This window comes from Leptonychotes weddellii, chromosome 14, assembly GCF_054177405.1.
Source record: "Leptonychotes weddellii isolate Sample4059 chromosome 14, ASM5417740v2, whole genome shotgun sequence".
Taxonomy (NCBI): domain Eukaryota; kingdom Metazoa; phylum Chordata; class Mammalia; order Carnivora; family Phocidae; genus Leptonychotes; species Leptonychotes weddellii.
Genome location: NC_138382.1, coordinates 11425454 through 11444037, shown reverse-complemented (window position 1 = coordinate 11444037; position 18584 = coordinate 11425454). Strand labels below are relative to the sequence as shown.

Here is an 18584-nt window from a genome sequence, read left to right as displayed (position 1 = left end):
ATGTTTTGATAGGAGACCATTCTGGCCCAAACTACTCCAATGATGGAAGAAAACCCTCCTCTCTAGCACTGCCTTCCCTCTTTGATCTCTACCTCTTTGCGGTGTAGTCTCCAAAGCAATTCTCCAGAGGTTCTGTGCTTCTCTCTATTTGCCATTAGAGAGAGCTGAGAGTCCTCCTCCTTTGCTGTTCTGCAGGGTTCCTAACTATTCTCTTTGACTAAAGTTATTCGCTGAAAATTAAAGGGGCTAGGAGGATCAAAGGCTGTGTGCTTTCAGAATGATGCTGGCATTTGTGTGGGGGTCCTTTAACAGTTTGGAACAGTGAGGGGGCAAGGGGAGAGGCAACTGCGTGTTTCAGCATTTTCTTGGGGCGGACTTCTCACAACTACAAGGGAACCACCGTGTGGCATTTAATAGCTCAGAGGGCCTGGAGCCTTGGAGCTTCACTAAAGGCAACATCTTGCATTCTGCCGAACGCCACCCTGCAGTATAGCATGAGGAAACCCATACTGACCCCATAGGCTCCCACCTTCCTCTTTACCCCATTTGTGAAACTCACGGTTAACTCATAGGAAATAGCCAGGTTTAATCTGCCTTGCTCAGCTTCATTATCCGGTCCTAGAAGTGCACAGTTAATGGAAATGATCAGCGGGCTCCTACCTCAACATCAACACAAGCTGCCTAGAGGATCAGTCATGGTGGAAGGGACTCAGTCTGTGCCGGGCACTGTTCTGAGTACTTGGCTGATAGCCGCTCATTCAGTCCTCAGAATAACCTCAGGTGTGCGGTTTTGTTTGTATCTCGGTTTACAGATGAAGACTCTAAAGCCCAGAGTAGGTGAGCAGATTGCCCAAGGCCAGGGTCGGAATTAGAATTGGAACCATGCAGCCTGATTCTAGAATTTATGTTGCTTACTACTGCATCAACATCACAGCAAAGCAATGATCTGGAAGAAATGTGGAGCATTTCTTCTTCAAGGGCTTTTAGCTCAGCTCTTGTATAGTTGAATCACCAGAAAACTGAGGCGCTGGCTTCCCATAATTATGAAAGAAAGAAGAGAACACTTGTCTTTGTAGTCTAATAGACTGTTTTCCATCTAAATTCTGGTTTTACTAGTTATGTATTTTAGGCCTGTTACTAATTTCTCAAGTCCTTTGAAGTGGGGATATGACCATAGCATGTCCTTGATAGGGTGCTGTTGACAGGAACTTTGGTAATGCATTCAGAGTGCTGACCACAATGCGTGTGAGCTGTTATTATTTCAAAGCTATCCTTAATCTTTTGTGGAAATAGAATAGTGGCAGAAAATGAACCAACGGTGTGGGGGAATCTTTTAAAGTGAAATTGTTGAGTAGAAGAGACTCAGACACTGAATTTTCTACAAGGCAAGTCAGTGGTCTGGATTCCACCAATAGATGAGATTTTCTGCAAGTGTCCTTAGCTCCCACACACAGGACCGTCGTGAGGGAAATAGTGTTGTAACGCAGTGTGTCAGGTATTTATTACACTCCAGGGAGGATTCAAGTTGTCCCTAAATCTGAATTACAGCAGGGTCCCAGCGTGTCACATCTGCTCTCCCCTCTCTCGATTCTGCTTCGGAATGCGTAAGCTGTGGGGCTAGGATTTACTAATCTCCTTGAGGTCATTAGAAATGGAAAATCAGAGTAGTCATGGGGAGGGACTTAGGAAAAATCGGGAAGATGGCAATGCTATAAGGATGTGGGGATTCTCCTGGGCAGCCAAGGGTCAACTACACCCACCAAGGTCTGATGCCTGGTGGGGGGCGGGGGGGCGGGAGTTCACACTGGGTTGTGACTTGACCTTCCTCTTGCCAACACCAGAACTTCACCACTTTAAGTGAAATTATCCAGTTTCTACCTTCAGATGGAAAGTTCTCCTTTAGTCTCTCTTTCACCACAGGTGCCGGAATCATGCTAACTCAGCCACTCTCTCTCTCACTCTTAAAGCCGTCCTTAGAAAATGATGGGGGCGGGTATCCCCACTTGAGGAAACTCGATCTTTAATGGAAAGCATCCTATGTGGCACCTTGAGGGTTAAATTTCTGTTGCAGAGAAAGAGTGTCAAGTGGCTTTCCAGGGAGATGTAAGCCCCAGTTTAGAAACTGCCATTTCTAAAAGGTAAGCCCAACATACGTTAATTTGCACTGCTTTCTATGAAAGGAATAACTCGCCGCTCTCAGTGGCTGTGTGTTAGTTCGCTTCTCTCTGTCAGTCCGCCTATCCGTCATCTATATAATGTCTATACCAGGGCGAGGACCTTCTATCCCATTCAATAAAAATCCCGGAACACGACAGAGATCCCTTTGACTGTAGATCCATTTTACAACAGCTCTCCGCTTATTATGTCACATAAATCAAAAGGCGAGTGTTTATCTTATCATTTGGAGGCATCCTTTCTCCCTCTGTGTCCTAGCCCCTCCCCTTGTGCCAGTTTCCAGCCCCTCAAAGATGCTTTGTGCAAGAAAGTGCAAGTTGCTCATTCTGGCTTTATTGATTTTTCCCTCTTGCTCTCCTCCTGGCTCCCCCCCTCCCCAAAGCAAGCGAGAACAGAGCAAATGGCCCGGGTGCTCCCGCAGTGCCTGACTTGCGTTCCCTGGGAGGAGAGCCGGCGAGGGAGCGCGCATTCGGAGCAGGCTGCTCTGACTGCGACCACAGGCTGGTTCGTGCAGGCTGTCCTTCTCCCTCAAAACCGTGCATCCCCTCCCCGAAGCAGCCGGCACTGTGCCTCTATTCAGCCACGTTTGGTATGCATGAGCACGGCTGCAGGGAGAGGGGAGGTGGCTTTCTTAAGAAGGTTCCGTGGCTCAGGCAACGCCACTTGACTAATCTCCCAAGTTCCAGGAAGCCTCTGCCGTGATGGAATTTGCAGGTGTGGAGATGACCATGGGATGCCAAGGCAGTGGGGGACCGTTTATTTTCTAGGCATTGCTCAGGTTTGCAGTTTTTGGTTTTCCCGGTGGAATTTGGAAGGGGTCATGAATCAAACTGATGCTCCTCGTCCCCTAAACTGGACCATCCGGAAGCTGTGCCACGCAGCCTTTCTCCCATCTGTCAGACTTCTTAAGGTACTGTAACTTGCTGCTTTGAATGGCTCTGATTGTGCTTTTCAGGTCTAAATACCCAACTTCGCACTTGGGCTGGGACACACCTTTTGGGGAGCACAAACGCTTAGGGTGCTGGCTCTGTTGCCCAAGGCTGGGAGAGGATCTCAGCGGTCCCTCACCACCCCATGGTGTCAGGGAGGAGAGATGGTCTGAGCCACATTTGAGAATGAGATTATGGTGGCCAAGAATGGGCTGCCGAGGGCTCGCTCCCCTCGGCCCCCCGCCCTAAACATCCCTAAAATAGAATTCATTAAATTCTTTGGGAAGGTGGGAACCGTAGTGGGAGTGAAATCTCTTACTCCTGGGTGTTTGGTTCTTCGGGTTTTTTTTTTTTCCCCCCTCCCTGGGGAAGCCCTTCGACCCACTTTCCCTTTAAATGGAACCTGAGAGAACAAAGGATTCTCCTCACTATTTTAAAAGCCCTGTGTCCTTAGGTGGTCACTCAGGTAAAGACAAAGAATGAATCTCATCAGATTGTGACTTCTTTGGTGTCCTTGTTTTTAGAAAGGCATGATAATTTTAGTCTCCTAAGTGAAGCCAGTAGTGGGAAAGTGTTGTTAAATATATATTGAACGTATGCCTTGAGCTCCGGCTCGGAGTTACACAAAAGAATGGTACTACACCTGAGCTTAGAATTGTCACCTTGTGTTTGCAGCACTCCTCTTTTAGAAGCAAATACATTAAAGATACTGAAAAAGTCCCCACAACTCCATAATAATTCACCTTCATCATCTGTCTAGTGGGGAAGAAAATAGACATAAAATTTAAAAGGTGCAGAAAACAAGTATTTTTTCCTAGAGAAGAGAATGTGGTAACACTTTTTTGGGAAAAGTACGTATCTCTGGATGTCCCACATCCATGTGAAGTTAAAAAGGCAAAGCAAAGTTCTTTATTCTCTTTTCCATATTAATATGATACTGTGATTTAATGACCACTGGATATTGAGCCTAATTGACCATAGTGAAGGATTAAAGAATTAGTCCTGAATAAATGACACTTGCAGCATTTTTTTTTTTTTTTCCTGAGGCTCTGGTTTGGTTGGTTTAAGTTTGATGTGGACAATTAGTTGCACAGCTAAGTGGCTCCTCACAAGAGAGCATTACCCAGTATCTGAGTTTTCCTTATCCTGTTCAACTAAAACCCCATGTTAACTTTGACAAAGGCTGCCCCATGTCCGGCTCAAACCCCCATCATATTGTTGTCATGGCGATGGTTTGCTTCCCTAAGAGAGTATTGAGGAGGAAAAGCCAATTTGGGAATAAGGAGTGGGAGAGAAGTGTCCTTGGATAGAAGTGTTTTCGCTGTATAGGAACGTGTGTGATAGGGCATGCGAAAGAATGGGGCCAGGGAACGAAACAAATGAATGTAAATTTTCCTCTAGCATCACTATTGAATCAAGGGTCTGGGGCAAAGGATGTCTTGGCAAATCTAACAAGGACTGAGAAAATTGACTCTAGCAATCCCATGTGCAATGAGAACCATTTTTCACTTAAAGTCATTCATTGCCCCTACCCCCCGAATAAGCCTTTTTAACTTACATAATGACGTTCTTAGCAGGTATGTGCATAGCACTCTCAATATATTATTCATTAATGCTCTAGTTTTTTTTTTTAATGGAAAATGTTATTCATCATTTCCTAGTCACAGAACCAGCAGAGAAGTATCTATTTGAAGTAGATTACTTATTCTGAGAACAGCTGTTGTCTTTTTTAATGGAAACTACTGTCAATACTGCACCAATACTGTGATTGGTATTCAGTTGACGCCCACCATGCTTTTTGAACATGGTGCTTTATAACAAGTCATCTAATAAAGTATACTGATGAGGGTCCTTCCAATTCTCTCAATAATTGAAAGACAGGATGTGTCTTACTAGAGAAGTTCCTTTGGAAATGACATCTGTATTTTTGAAAGAGCATACCTGTCCTAGGAAACTTCAGATAGTGAACATATTTCAAACTCTTTAAAAAAAAAAGTGATACCAGATTCTTTCAGCAAGACTTAGAAAGAAAGGAAAGCTACTTTTGTGTATCAGTTTTACATCAGCAACATTCTGGATATGAATGTCGTGTAGTTTTTTCCCTCTTTGGATTACTGCTGTCTTATCTACTTTGCTAATCCCTACGTATTCTTGCCCTGCTTTTATATTTCAAGTAAATTGGAAGTTCCTGAGTAATCATTTGCATCTTTTGGTCTGTGTTCTTCCTGGCTTAGTTTATAAATTAAATACTTAATAACTGTGATTCTTACTGTTCTTTCCTATTTCCCTCCCTCCCTTCCCAGTCTCCTATTCTCCCTCTCCCACACTGTCACCACCATGGTAATTTAGTGGATGGCTTCTCTGGGCATCCCTGAGTCTATTGAAATCATAAGCTAACAGACCCAATTCTCCCACTCAACAGGTAATTTTTGGTCCCGTTCCAAGCATCTTTCTGATATGTTTTTTTTTCCAGTGCTCTGTCTTGTCAGTAATGCAGTAGAGGGTGTGATGGTATGGTCAGATTTAGCTAACCCCAGATCACTCACCATTTCTCACAGACTGGGCTCAAGCCAATTTCCCTTGCTGCCCTCTCCTTGAGAATGTATGTTTCTTGGCTACCTTATTTCAGCACCATGTTAATATTTAGAAATGGCTTTATAATCCTGTTTTCTCTATTTCCTAATAGAAACAGGATACTAAGGAATTAGAAGCGGAAGGCTGGCATCTGAAGCATGAATTAAACTCAATGAACGAATGTTGGAATATACTTATTATTCATTCTGAAAACATCTCATTTGTTGCTTTGTCCATCTCAGAGCAAATTTTGAACATGCCAACCAACTCCCATTTTGAATTTGAGATTGCATTTGGAAATAACACTCGAAAATGAATTTTTGGACAGGCTCATGATAATGATAGCCAAAAGACAGAGGCTGTTTTCAAACGGATACATTTCAAATGGGACCCTATCCAAACTATTTCTCTTCAGTTGTCCTTTGCTTCATTCTTAAGTGTTTTAAGATTTCATCTTGCTAATCACAAGAAGTCAAGTTTATTTCAGTGACAGAATGTTCTTAGCATATTTCATATTCATTATTAGGTCTGCCCTCTGCCATTGTTTTATTTGGGAAATTTTTATTTTGGTAACTTATGATGAATTTGAAGGTTAATTTTAGGGCGGAGAGCTTTGTTTGTATTGAAGTCTCGGTGGACTTACTGAAGAGAAGGCTTCTGAAAATGGGTTGCACTAAGGGAAGGGGAAGCTCTGTACTTTGAACAGATTTTAGATACAAACATTTAAGCCAGTTTGTCTGTCAAGACCAAGACCTATCATTTTAGGATTTTCCAAGTTGTATACTGAGAAGGAGTCTGATTTTGTACTTGGAGCAATGTCAAAATAGATTAAAGAAATTATATTCTGGAGAGTTAGATCTAAACACTGGATCCTAATTCTGTTGTGTTCCTAACCACCTGTGTGACCTTGGGTAAATTACTTAACCTCTCTAACTTGGTGTCCTCTTTAAAATGAAGAGGTTAGGTCTTGACTTGTATCCATTGCTAAGATTCCATGTGGTAAAGGCTACCATCCTCTGTGGGTATGAAAGAACATAATCTCTTGAGGCTAAAAATAGTTCAACTGGATTGGATATTCAAATAGAAGAGGACTAGAACATTCAGCAGCATTTAAAATCATATAGGGCCTTAGCCGCTAAGCTAAGACGTTTGACAATTATCCTGAAAACTATGGAGTACGATCAAAGGGATGTTAGCAGGGAGGTGACTTCCAGATTCAGGTATTAAATAGTTTGCTCTGGCTGTACTCTCTAGAATGGGTAGAAGATGGTAGGATCGAAAGCTTAGAGGTGAAATTGGAGGCCCAGAGAATTGATGAAGATGTGGGCTAAGGCAGGAGGAAGGGAGGTAAAATAAACAGAGCTTTGTTAACTTGATTAATTGTGCTGAAGGGAAGAATTTAGGCTAAGTTCTGAGTTTTGATCTTTGTAGCTAGTTGGTTAGAGGTCCCCCTGTCTGAGAATAAAGAAAAGTCTTGAGAAGGAAGGATAGAACTTCTCATTTTGTGGTTTCTCTTTCTTGAGTTGGAAAGGGTATGTCAGTTATTCCAGGGGGATTGAGGAAAAAATGAAGTAATTCCATGTCATTGGTGAGTATGAGCCCCAGTGAATACTTGATCACAGGACTCTTTGAAGTAAATAATATGCAATCAGGAATATCTCTTCTAATTTTTTTAGATTGTATGCATAGTAAACTCCCAATTTTTTGGAATCTAGTTAAAAAGCTCACTTTTCTCCTCTCTTTCCTATTATTATCCAAAGGATTAATGAAAGTGAACTGGGTAACAAAAGGGGAATTATTGAGAGTAGTGATCAAGGTAGGCTACAAGATGAGCATAAATTCTGCTCAATTACTAAGGTTTTCTATTTCTATAATTCCTTGTAATGGTAACCAGTGTCCATTATACTGTCCCTGAAGCATAGTGAGATCCTCATGACAAGATGAATTGAGTCTGTCTGCTTCTACAGTTGATGCCAGGCATTCCGGAAACTGACTTCCCTTTGATGGTCTCGAACTTGTAGGAAACAGTTAGGTTGAGATTCATTTCAATGTATGTTTTAAATTTAAGACTTCCAAAATCTCCTTTTCACATCTGAAATCCTAAATTTTTATGTGGCACATAGAGGAATGTCAATAAACCAAAGTTTTTTGCTTTGCCAGCATGAGGCCCTCCTGAGCCACCTGCTAGTGAGTAGCAGGTAAGTTTCCACCACGGGAGAGAAAACACACATGTGTTCTATCTAGATGTGTCGGTGAACCTTGGCGAGCAAGGTCAGGGAATATCTTAGGGGCCAATTCTAAGTGCCTTAAAGATGAGACCCTTGAAGAATCAATTGCTTGTAGGCCAACATAGTGTATTATCAGGAAAAATGTTAAGGGCTTCTAATAAAGGAAACGCGTCTTTTCATCTCAGCAAGCCAGCCTCAGATTCCCTTTAAGAAAATGAGAGAAAGCAGAGAAAAAAGAAAAGAAATTGTGCTCAAACTGAAACGCGGGAGAGAGAAAATCTGTCCGGTGTGTTTCAGATGGTGGCTTGATTCAGGCTGCTGAGCAGTCACCATGTGACTTGCCTTTTTGTGAAATGTTCTCGGGCAGCCTGACGGAAATTCCTGAGGCAACAAGAAACCCTCCTGTGTCTCTGGAGAGCTCTGTCTTCTGGTGCCCTCTGTTATGGAAAAAAAGACTGGAAGTGTGTGGTCGCTGGGGAAAGAGGGAGGATGTGGCTGGGAGTCTGAGTGCAGGGCCACCTGGCTCCGGGATGACTTGTGGAGTCCCAGTAATACGGGGCAAGGTCTGTCTCAAGGGAAAGGGCTCTGCCTTCCTTTGTAGGTAGGACTTCCGGTAGCTGAAGAGAACAGTGCCTCTCCAGCAGTGGATTTTCATCCTCCCCTCCCTCATCTTGTTGCGGTAACATCACCTGGCTCCAGGCTCATCTGCAGACAACTAGATCTTATCCTTTCTCCCTCTCTATTACTGACATGAAAAGGAGTTTTAAAAGCTCTGGCTGACCAAAAAAAAAAAAAGTATTCAGTAAATGTTTATTGAAGAATAAACAAACAATGCAAGTATGTGGAATCCTGAAGATGCTTCGGAATCACCTGGGAGCTTGTGACCCCAGCAGATATCCAAGGCCATCCCCAGGGGTGCTTATTCAGTAGGTAGGTGGTGGGCCTGGGAATTTGCATTTTAACGAGCTCTTCAGTGATTGTGATGTGAACAGCTCTTAGAAGGACCACACATGGAGAAGAGCTGACATAGATTCAGCTGAGCTGGAGGGAAACTAGATTAAATGCCCTTTCTTATGCTGGCATCTGGGCAGAACAGATTTTGTGATAGTAAACAGTGAGAGCAAAAGGTTTTAAGTAACCAGTTCAGGTTTCCAAAATTTAATCATGAGTGGTCATTTACAGGTAAAGAAGTAAATTGAGTTCAGCTGCCCTGTTTTGATTTGTAGATGACAAAATAATCTGGAGGAATGGCTGTCCCTCTATCTCTGTTTTGTTTATATATTATTTCCCTGAGTTGTTCTCGGTCATGTGACATACAATTTCAGGTGTTTCTATTCTATTGAATTCACCTGGAGATTTGTGAACCTGAGCTCCCAAAGATGGTGTGTAGGGTAAAAATTCTGCAATATCGTATCTGTGCCCCCTTTATCATTCACCTGTGCCCTTGGGATTGCAGAGGTCACTCAAGTGCATGTTCCTTTGATTCCAATGGAAGGTGGTTATACCAAGTGAGCAGTGTCCTGTTTACTTGGGGGCCAAGGCCAAAGCAGCCATAACCAATGTCTACAGTGGTGGAGTTGCTCCAAACTACTCTTGCCCACTCTACCCTACAGCCTTCAAAAACTAATGCAGGAAGAGATTCTGGACCAGAATGGGGAGGGGAGGAAGAGAACATTCTGGGCTTTCATTTGGAAAAACACATTCAAAATGTAAATTCGTTTTATACTTGAAATTTTTCTTAAATGATGCCTAATATTAGTAAATAAGGAGAGCTGAGCTGAACAAAATTTTCTTGGCTCTTGAGCATATGAGAAAGAGACAGTAAACTGCTATGGTGCGGTGGGGGCAGGCATAACAAAATCTCTAGGAGGGGGATATTGAATTTGTATGTTTATCACACATAATTTATTTTTAAAAGCACTTGGAAATTCACCAACCGGTGGCTGCTCTCTACTTCCATTTTCAGAGGCATGTGCATAGGAATTGAGTTTCGGGATAGCACTGATAACTTTTACTTCTTCTCCCCCAAATAATTACAGATTTTTCAAGAGTGGATGGATGGATAAATAGGTGGGAAGGAAGGAAGGAAGGAATTGATTCTATTTATAAATCTCTTAACAGCAACATCTTCTATATTAAATTGCCTTGGAGGAAGATGTATGCACCAAATGAACCCTTGAAGTGTTTCTCAAAGTGTGCTCCAAGACTCCCTGTTACAGAATCAGTTTCTTGGGATTCCATCCAAACCTACTAAGATAAACCCTTGGGAAGACCTTGAGAATCTGCATTTAAACAAGCAATACAGATGAACCTTATGCATTGTAATATTTGGAGACTATGTCTTCTGAAGTGTGACACTTAAGTAAAGAGACGCACTGGTTTATTATGCCTCTGGCATGATCACACCTCAGTATCTGATTTTTATTGTTGAAAACTGAACACACAATCTCTCTCTCTAAGTGTATATAGGCCCATGATGTTTCCGTATCTTAAAAGTCCCTGTGCTCACAGAGTATTGGATAACTTTCATAATTGTCTCTTAAGGGATCACGCAGGGAGCTAGTTTAGGTGCTAGAAATGTATGGTAGATAAGTGGTATCCTGTATTAAAAGAAAACATGGCGGGGCGCCTCGGTGGCTCAGTGGGTTAAGCGTCTGACTCTTGATTTCGGCTCAGGTCATGATCTCAGGGGTTGTGGGATCGAGGCCCGCTTTGGGCTATGCACTCAGTGGGGACTCTGCTTGAGGATTCTCTCTCTCTCTCCCTCTTCCTCTGCCCCTCCCGCCCCCCACCCCCCATAGATGCTCTCTCTCTAAAAGAAATCTCTTTAAAAAAGTAAAGCATGGCACATCAACCTCTTTCTTGTTTACGTAAAGAAATGATGTACGTACATGGTTTGGAGGCAGAAAAACTCTGCAGCAAAGAAAGCACTAAGTCTAATATTTGCCCTGATCATTCTGCCGTTGCCGAATTACTCAAGCTCCCTTGCATCTGCTGCTTCTCCATACTTTCTCCCATTTATTAGTATCACCCATTCACCAAGTTGTCTGAACTAGAAAACCTGGGCTTATGCCTTTTACTTTGTTGGCTCCCATCCCTTCCATAATCAGCCAACTAGTTCTGCCAGGTTTCCTCGTAAATATGTGTCTACTCTACTCCTTCTGTCTGTTCATAGTTCCCAAGATCAGTCTCTTATTCTTGGATCAAAATACTATAGTTGTCTACTTCAGATTGATCCTCCCTACTGTCACCAGAATGGTCCACTTAAAATGCAAGTAAGAGTAGGATGCTGCCATATTTGACATTCTTCAGTGGTTCCTTTTCTCCTGTAGACTAAAATCTAACCTCCTGGGTATGGTATATAACAACCTCAGTGATCAATCCTTTGCCTACTTCTTTACCTTTATATTTTGTCTTTCCTTCCTCAAACCTTGAAATTCCTTGTAGCCGGGCTTTTTACACAAGCTATTTCCACTGCCTGGGAAATCTGAGTCACGCCTCCTACCTAACTCCCACCCATATTTTAATACTGAACTCAGGTGAGCTGGATGAATTTAGGAAGAATTTCCCCGAATCCCCAAAACCAGATTAGGTTCTCCTTTTATGCATGTCTATAAAAATCAGTGAGTATTTCTATCTTTGCTTTTAGCATGTTGTAATATTAGTTCTTTCACCTCATGAGAATCATTTTAGACAATTTGGTGTGTGCATTTGGCAAAGAGTTTAGAATATTTTGAGTGCTAGATGAATTACGCTTGACTAGGTAAATGTCCGAATAGATAACTGTGCTCTTGATGCAGTTCTCTGAAGTTATTACGCAAAAGAACCAAATGCTATTACAGGGTCTTGGCATTTTTGTCTAATTAAAGAAAACTTTGAGCTTGAGTGGGTATACTTCCTATGTTCCCCAAATTGGATGATTAGTTAAGGAATTGAACCAATAATTAATACTCAGTAAAAGTGATGCAGAATAAAATTACATACTCAAGAAAGAAACTGTAAATAGATAGCACCAGATACCTGCTTTGAAAATATTTGTTGAAAGAGAAAGTGAGAGATTGTAATTACCTCATCTATTGATTATGTTGGAGAAAGGGCATTCCTTAATTTTGTGATCTAAGAGACTTTAACATATTACTTTTAATAATGTTGAATTAGAGAAAGTATTAGGAGAAATACTACATAGTTGTCTTGCTGGGCCATTCTTTTATATTTTTGAGAGAGAGAGAGTGCGAGTGCGAGAGAGAGTGATCGAGAGGGGAAGGGCAAAAGGAGAGAATCTTAAGCAGCCTCCACACCCAGCACAGAGCCCAATGCAGGGCTCTATCATATGACCCTGAGATTATGACCTGAGCCGAAATCAAGAGTCACACACTTGACTGAATGAGCCACCTAGATGCCCCTTGCTTTCTTTTTCTTTTTTTTTTTAAAGGTTTTATTTATTTATTTGAGAGAGAGAATGAGACAGAGAGAGAGAGCATGAGAGAGGGGGAGGATCAGAGGGAGAAGCAGACTCCCTGCTGAGTAGGGAGTCCGATGCGGGACTCGATCCCGGGACTCCAGGATCATGACCTGAGCCGAAGGCAGTCGCTTAACCAACTGAGCCACCCAGGCGCCCGCCCCTTGCTTTCTTTAAATGTGCCTTTTGCAAGTGTTGAGAGATAACTATGTAGATATAATCCTATTGAAGCATCTTGACATTTCAATTTAAAGGTAAATGTGACTTAGAATTTGTTTTTCTGTTAGCATTAAGTTATTTTACTTTATCAGCTATTATGGAGAGAATTAAAATAGAAGTCTTAGTTTATCAGTTTCCTACTGGGAAGAAATAAATCAAAGTCAAAATAAATTTCTCAGGAAAGATACCAGAATCATTAGAAAAATTATTCTAGTACTGGCTGGTTAAGATCAACAAAGAAGTAGCTGGAAAGAAGGTAAATAATTTTTTTTTTTTTTTTGCATCATCTCCATGCTTATCCATCTATTTGCTGGGAGAAAGAAATGAATAAAAATGTTTAAAAGAATGAACTATTATACAGGCACCCATAAAAACACATTTGCTCTGTAGTGCTGGTTCAGGAATGAATGATGGCTTGATATTTAAGCTCTGGAGATTTAATTTGTAATTGTTGAGTGCTTTGGGCTAGCCCAGTGATTTCCCTTTAAAACAGGGTTCCTCAACTACGGCACCACCGACATTTTGGCCTGGATAAATCTTCGCTGTGGAGGCTCTCTTATGCATTGTAGGATATTTAGCAATATGTTTGAATTTATTCACTAGATTCCAGGAGCACCTTCCTCCCATATCCCATTGTGACAACCAAATATATCTCCATACATTGCCAACTATCCTTCAGGGGACAAAAATCACCCCCAGTTGAGAACCAATGTTTTAAACATTAAGAGCTGGGTAGGTAATTGATTTCACCGGATACCCAATAGAGACCTTCTGGTGATGTGAAGGGGATGCTTTAACTTTAGACACCCTTTCTTTTTTATTTTACAAAAGACTGAAATTCAGCTTACATTTGGGAAATTAACTGGTCGAGTTCTATTCACTAAACATAGAAAGACTAAGGAATTATTTTCTCAATCTTATTGTCAATCATCTCTTGTAAGAAAATTCAATGTGTCCAATTTGTCTGAAAGTGTTTGAATGTTCCATATATTATTTCTTTGTAATTTAAAAGCAGAGCATATTTTCATTTGATTGATGTATCAAGTGAAATATTTAATTTTTATCATCATTTTGTTCTACAATAACTTCTACTTAGAACTATTTAAGAATAATAAGATAGCAAATCCATTTCAGGGAACACATGAAAGTATTTTACTTCAAGGTGAATTTTTTGTATGAAGTTCATGTGAGCAATCAAAGATTTTAAGATAAATCGAATAATTAGCGCAAGGAAGCTATATAATTTAAAGATGAGTAGCATAACATACAGCTAGGTTGTGCACCTGAAACTAATATAACCTGGTGTGTCAACTATATTCAAATAAAATTAATGCCTTAAAAAAGATAAGTATAATGACAGCTAATTTTTCAGTCATTAAATTCATGATAAAAAAATGGACAGAAAAACTGGATTTTAGCCTTGATTCTGCATTAAATAATAGGCTAGCTGAATTACTGAGAATAAGTAGTTTTATCTTTCGATGCTTTAGTTTTCTCATCTATAAAATGACAAGATTGGGTTAGATCATGGTTGGCAAACTTTTTCTATAAAAGGCCACATTGTAAATGGCTTTGTAGGTCATAGAGTCTCTGTCACAGCTCTTCAACTCTGCCATTTTAGCTTGAGAAAGCAGACATACACAATACATAAATAAATGTAGCTATGTTCCAATACAGCTTACTGGGAACACCGTGCAATGGTCTGAATGTTCATATGGCGAAGATTCATGCTTTGAAATCCTGATCCCCAAAGGTGATGATATTAGTAGGTGAGGACTTTGGGAAGTACTTAAGTCTTGAAGGTGGAACCTTATGAATGGGATTAGTGACTTGTAAAAGAGGCTCCCTAGCCTCTTCCATCATGTGAGGATACAAGAAGTCTCTGACCTAAGAGAGGGCCCTCACCTGACCATGCTGTTAAATTGATCTTGAACTTTTCCCTCTAGAACTGTGAGCAATACATTGCTGCCCCCTTTTTTTTTTTTTTTTAAGATTTTATTCATTTGACAGAGAAAGAAACAGAGAGAGATGCTTTCTCAAGTAGGCAGAGCGGCAGGCAAAGGGAGAGGGAGAAGCAGGCTCCCCACTGAGCAGGGAGCCTGATGCAGGGCTCGATCCCAGGACCCCGGGATCACAACCTGAGCTGAAGGCAGATGCTTAACTGACTGAGCCACCCAGGCACCCCACATTGCTGCTTTTTATAAGCCACCCGGACTGTGGTATTTTGTTACAGAAGCTTGAGCAGACTAAGACTGATAGTTGAATTTCATATAATTGTCACATGTCATAAAATACTATTATTATTTTCAACCGTTTTTGAATGTAAAACTCTTCCTCGCTAACTGGCTGTACACAGAGAGCAGGCGGTACTTGGCTTGTGGGCTGCAGTTGGCCGACCACGACGTGACAGTTAAGGTCCCTTACAGGTCTAATGTGCTCAGATTAAGTAGGGATGAGAGAAAGTCATTGTGTGTCCTTAGTTATTTTAAAACTACCTTAATACCTGAAAGAGCTGAGAGTAAATGGTTCATTAAGTATAATAACGTAACGTAATGCTTATTGGGGAGTGGTGTGTGGTGGGCTTGCTGTCTCTCGATGTAGCTCACATTTAGCAAATGTTTGTAGGGGGTCCTTGTTTTCTATTGCTCTGAGAAAAAGGAATGCTCCAGTCCTACAAAAGATGTCATTTTTCACGAACTCTATTGAAATGCACAGAGAAGGAAAGTGAAATGGTTTTAAAATGTAACATTTGTAAAGTTCTTTTCAATTTGCAGAGTACCTTGCTTTACATCAAAGGAACTGAAATTCACAGCAACTCTGCAAAGTATAGTAAACAATTATTCTCCTTTTTAGCTGAAAAAAAAAATATATATATATATAGCCCAGGAAGATTAAGCCACATACTAGTGGGCTTTTCTGATTCCAAATTCAGAATTCCATCCTTTGCACTCCTCTGCATCTTATATCTGCCCTCCATTACTCTCTCTTCATCCGAGGCCCAACTAGACCATCGAGTTTTCTTTTGTACTGGTTATACAAACAAATAATCATTTAAGTACTTGACAACAAAAAGAATTACATGGCATAGCCTCAGAATGATCATTGACAAGATACAAAAGTTCTCTGAATCTTAGTTTTCTTAGTTGTGAGTTAAGTAAAAATACTGCCTTCTATTTGTTTGGAAATCAACGTGATTGGTTTGGGCATACACTCTAGTTGGTGTTCAGTAAATCTGAGTCCCTTCTTTTCAATCTAATAAAACAGAAATGGTGCAGTGCAGATGAACAGAATTCAAGATGTCTTTTGTAATAATTTGGACTTCGGGAATACGTATTTATTTATGTGCAACTAATTACAATTTGTAGTTATTGCACATTGTATTAGTAAGGGTTCTCCAGAGAAATAGAGCCAACAGGATGTGTATGTGTGTGCATAAGTATGTATATCTATATCTATATATACGAGGCAGAGGGAGGGAGAGTAATCTGATTGTAAGGAACTGACTCATGTGACTATGCAGTCTCAGCAAGTCCAAAATCTCTGATGGTGGAGACTGGCAAACTGGAGACTCAGGAGAGACTGGCATTTTGAGTCCAACGGCTGTCTGCTGTAGATCCAGGAATAATCAGTGTTGCAGACAAAGTCCAAAGGCAGTCTTCGAGAGAATTCCTTCTTCCTTGCGGGAAGGTCAACCTTTGTTGCATTCAGGCCTTCAGCTGTTAGATGAAGCCCACTTACATTATGAAGGTCATTGTGCTTTTCTGAAAGATCACGGATTGAAGTTATTAATTATCATCCAGAACACCTTCACAAAAATATCCAGAATAATGTTGAACTATATATATTCTAGGCACTGTGGCACACACAAGTTGATAAAAATTAACCATCACCTAAGTCATTATTATAGTTATATTAAAATTGCTCTTTCAGATGTAGTTTGCTTGCTAGTAACAGAAATCCACTCACACAAGCTTAGATAATTTTTTTTCTCTAAGGCTAATCTCTAAGATATTCAGCAAATGGAATGGAAATAAGGCCAGATAACACGGGACGGCAGGCTTCTGTGTATGGGGCCCTGGAGTCTCATTTCAGCTTCTCTTGCCCATCTACTCTATACTTGTGTTTTTCTTTGTAGACCAGTTTTTTCTATTACTCTGTATTTTACTAAGACTTGCCATAGTGTTCTGTACTACATGATCTTACAGTTGCATTCCTTATATCTCACCAGGTTGTCTCTCTCACTCTCCTATGGAATCTGACTGACTCAGGTTTGGACAGATAGTCACCCTTGCCTACATAGCTGTAGGTAGGGAAATTGAATCACCAGATAAATATATGGCCACCTAGACCCATTCTTCTAGTAGGTGATGTGGGGCCGGAACAGATTCTCTTTAGCATGGATGTAGGCACAATGTTTCACTAATTCAATTAGCAGGGATCCCCTAGATACATAATAGCTTAATGAATCTGGAAGCCACCCAGGCCTAAAAGGTACTGCAATTCATCTAAAACTAAAAGATTTCACTCTGCAAGTGAAGCTAACCAACTAGTCTGCACCTTTTGCTAATATATAACAGGAGGAGATGGACTCCCAACTATAGAACCTGATTTTGGAGTGCCATAAACCGCATTTCTGAGAAAGAGGCTTAACGAACCTGGAAAAACAGTAAGCTCTCCTCCATTGGAGGAATACATTGAAATCCAGAAGAAATGCTTTTCGAGTGCCCCTGCAAGATGGCCTGATGGGCTCCTATGTCCCCTCAAATGCCTCCTTGAGTTCTCCCTTGTTCATGGTTTCATGACTGCTAAAAGGTTGTATGGAACTTTTAATGGGGTCTGTCAGCTCTTCTGGCTTAATAAAATGGCACCATCCCAAATCTATATCCCTGAGAAAAGAAAGCAGAACAACACATTGTTTAGAAGTAGCAATAGGATAGTAAACTGAATATGAGAAAAGTTTTAGGATTTTTTTTAAATTAACCACACTTAAAGGAATTCAGTAAAAGATTAATGTTTTAATCAGAGTATTCCTGTTTCTGTGGACATTCTTTTGAGGGGGAAAATTGATACAGATTGAATGCTGTTAGAGTGAGTATTTTGTTTTTAAGTGTACAGCAATTTACATATCAAAACAAGAATACAAAATTAGCTTTTCTCCCCCATTTATCCATGCTTAACACATTTATTCTATAATCATCTATTGCTTTGTGTCAAACTACCAAAGGTATTAGAAATTCAAGGATGAAAAAAATACTAGGCCCCCATCAAAAGGAGGTCATAATGGGGTTAGGGAGACAGACAAGCAAATTGGAAATGACCCTATGGCTTCATAGATGTTTTCATAGTGATGAGCCTAGATGTGATGAGCCTAGATAAGGGGCACCAAATAGAGCCGGGGAGTTACTAGAACGAGGCATTGAAGGGGATCCCTAGGGAAAGTTGAGATAGAAAGCATGTTCCAGATAAGTAGGGTGGCATAAACAAAGGCAGGGAGGCATCCTAGGGAGTCTGGCGCATGGAGGGAAGCTGAAGCGCAAAGAGTGAAGGGAATGCCGGGACAAGAAGTGGGCCTCCTTTGGGTGGCGGGTGTGGGGTGTATTTATGTTGCTCTGGGGTACAGCTCATGCTCAACAGTCTGCCCAGTCGAGGCTGCTCAAGGTGAACTGCAATGCCACCACCCCCTCACCCACTACCTCAAAGAGCTGTGTAGATCGGCCCCCTGTCGTCAGCTGTGCACATGCAGAGGCCAGCCCAGATTCGTCAGGCCTTAATGCAGAATGGTTTCGCAGCCACAGGATGCATTCCTTTTTTTTTTTTTTAAGATTTGCCTTTATTTTGTTTTTATTTTTTTTTGTTTTTTTATTCTTATGTTAATCCCCATACATTACATCATTAGTTTTAGATGTAGTGTTCCATGATTCATTGTTTGTGCATAACACCCAGTGCTCCATGCAGAACGTGCCCTCCTCAATACCCACCACCAGGCTAACCCATCCCCCC

General features: G+C 41.1%; 1 protein-coding gene across 6 annotated transcripts in view; it reads left to right on the top strand.

Annotated features, from left to right (window-relative positions):
• Window positions 1-954: 954 nt before the first annotated feature.
• The window catches only part of TRPM3 (transient receptor potential cation channel subfamily M member 3), a 535004-nt gene continuing 517374 nt past the window's right edge, over window positions 955-18584 (top strand). For all 6 annotated transcript variants that reach the window (XM_081802839.1, XM_081802841.1, XM_081802838.1 and 3 more), the window contains exon 1: window positions 955-3085. In XM_081802839.1, the coding sequence (XP_081658965.1) occupies window positions 2909-3085 (177 nt within the window). In that variant the 5' untranslated portion in view covers window positions 955-2908. The remainder of the gene's footprint in view (window positions 3086-18584) is intronic.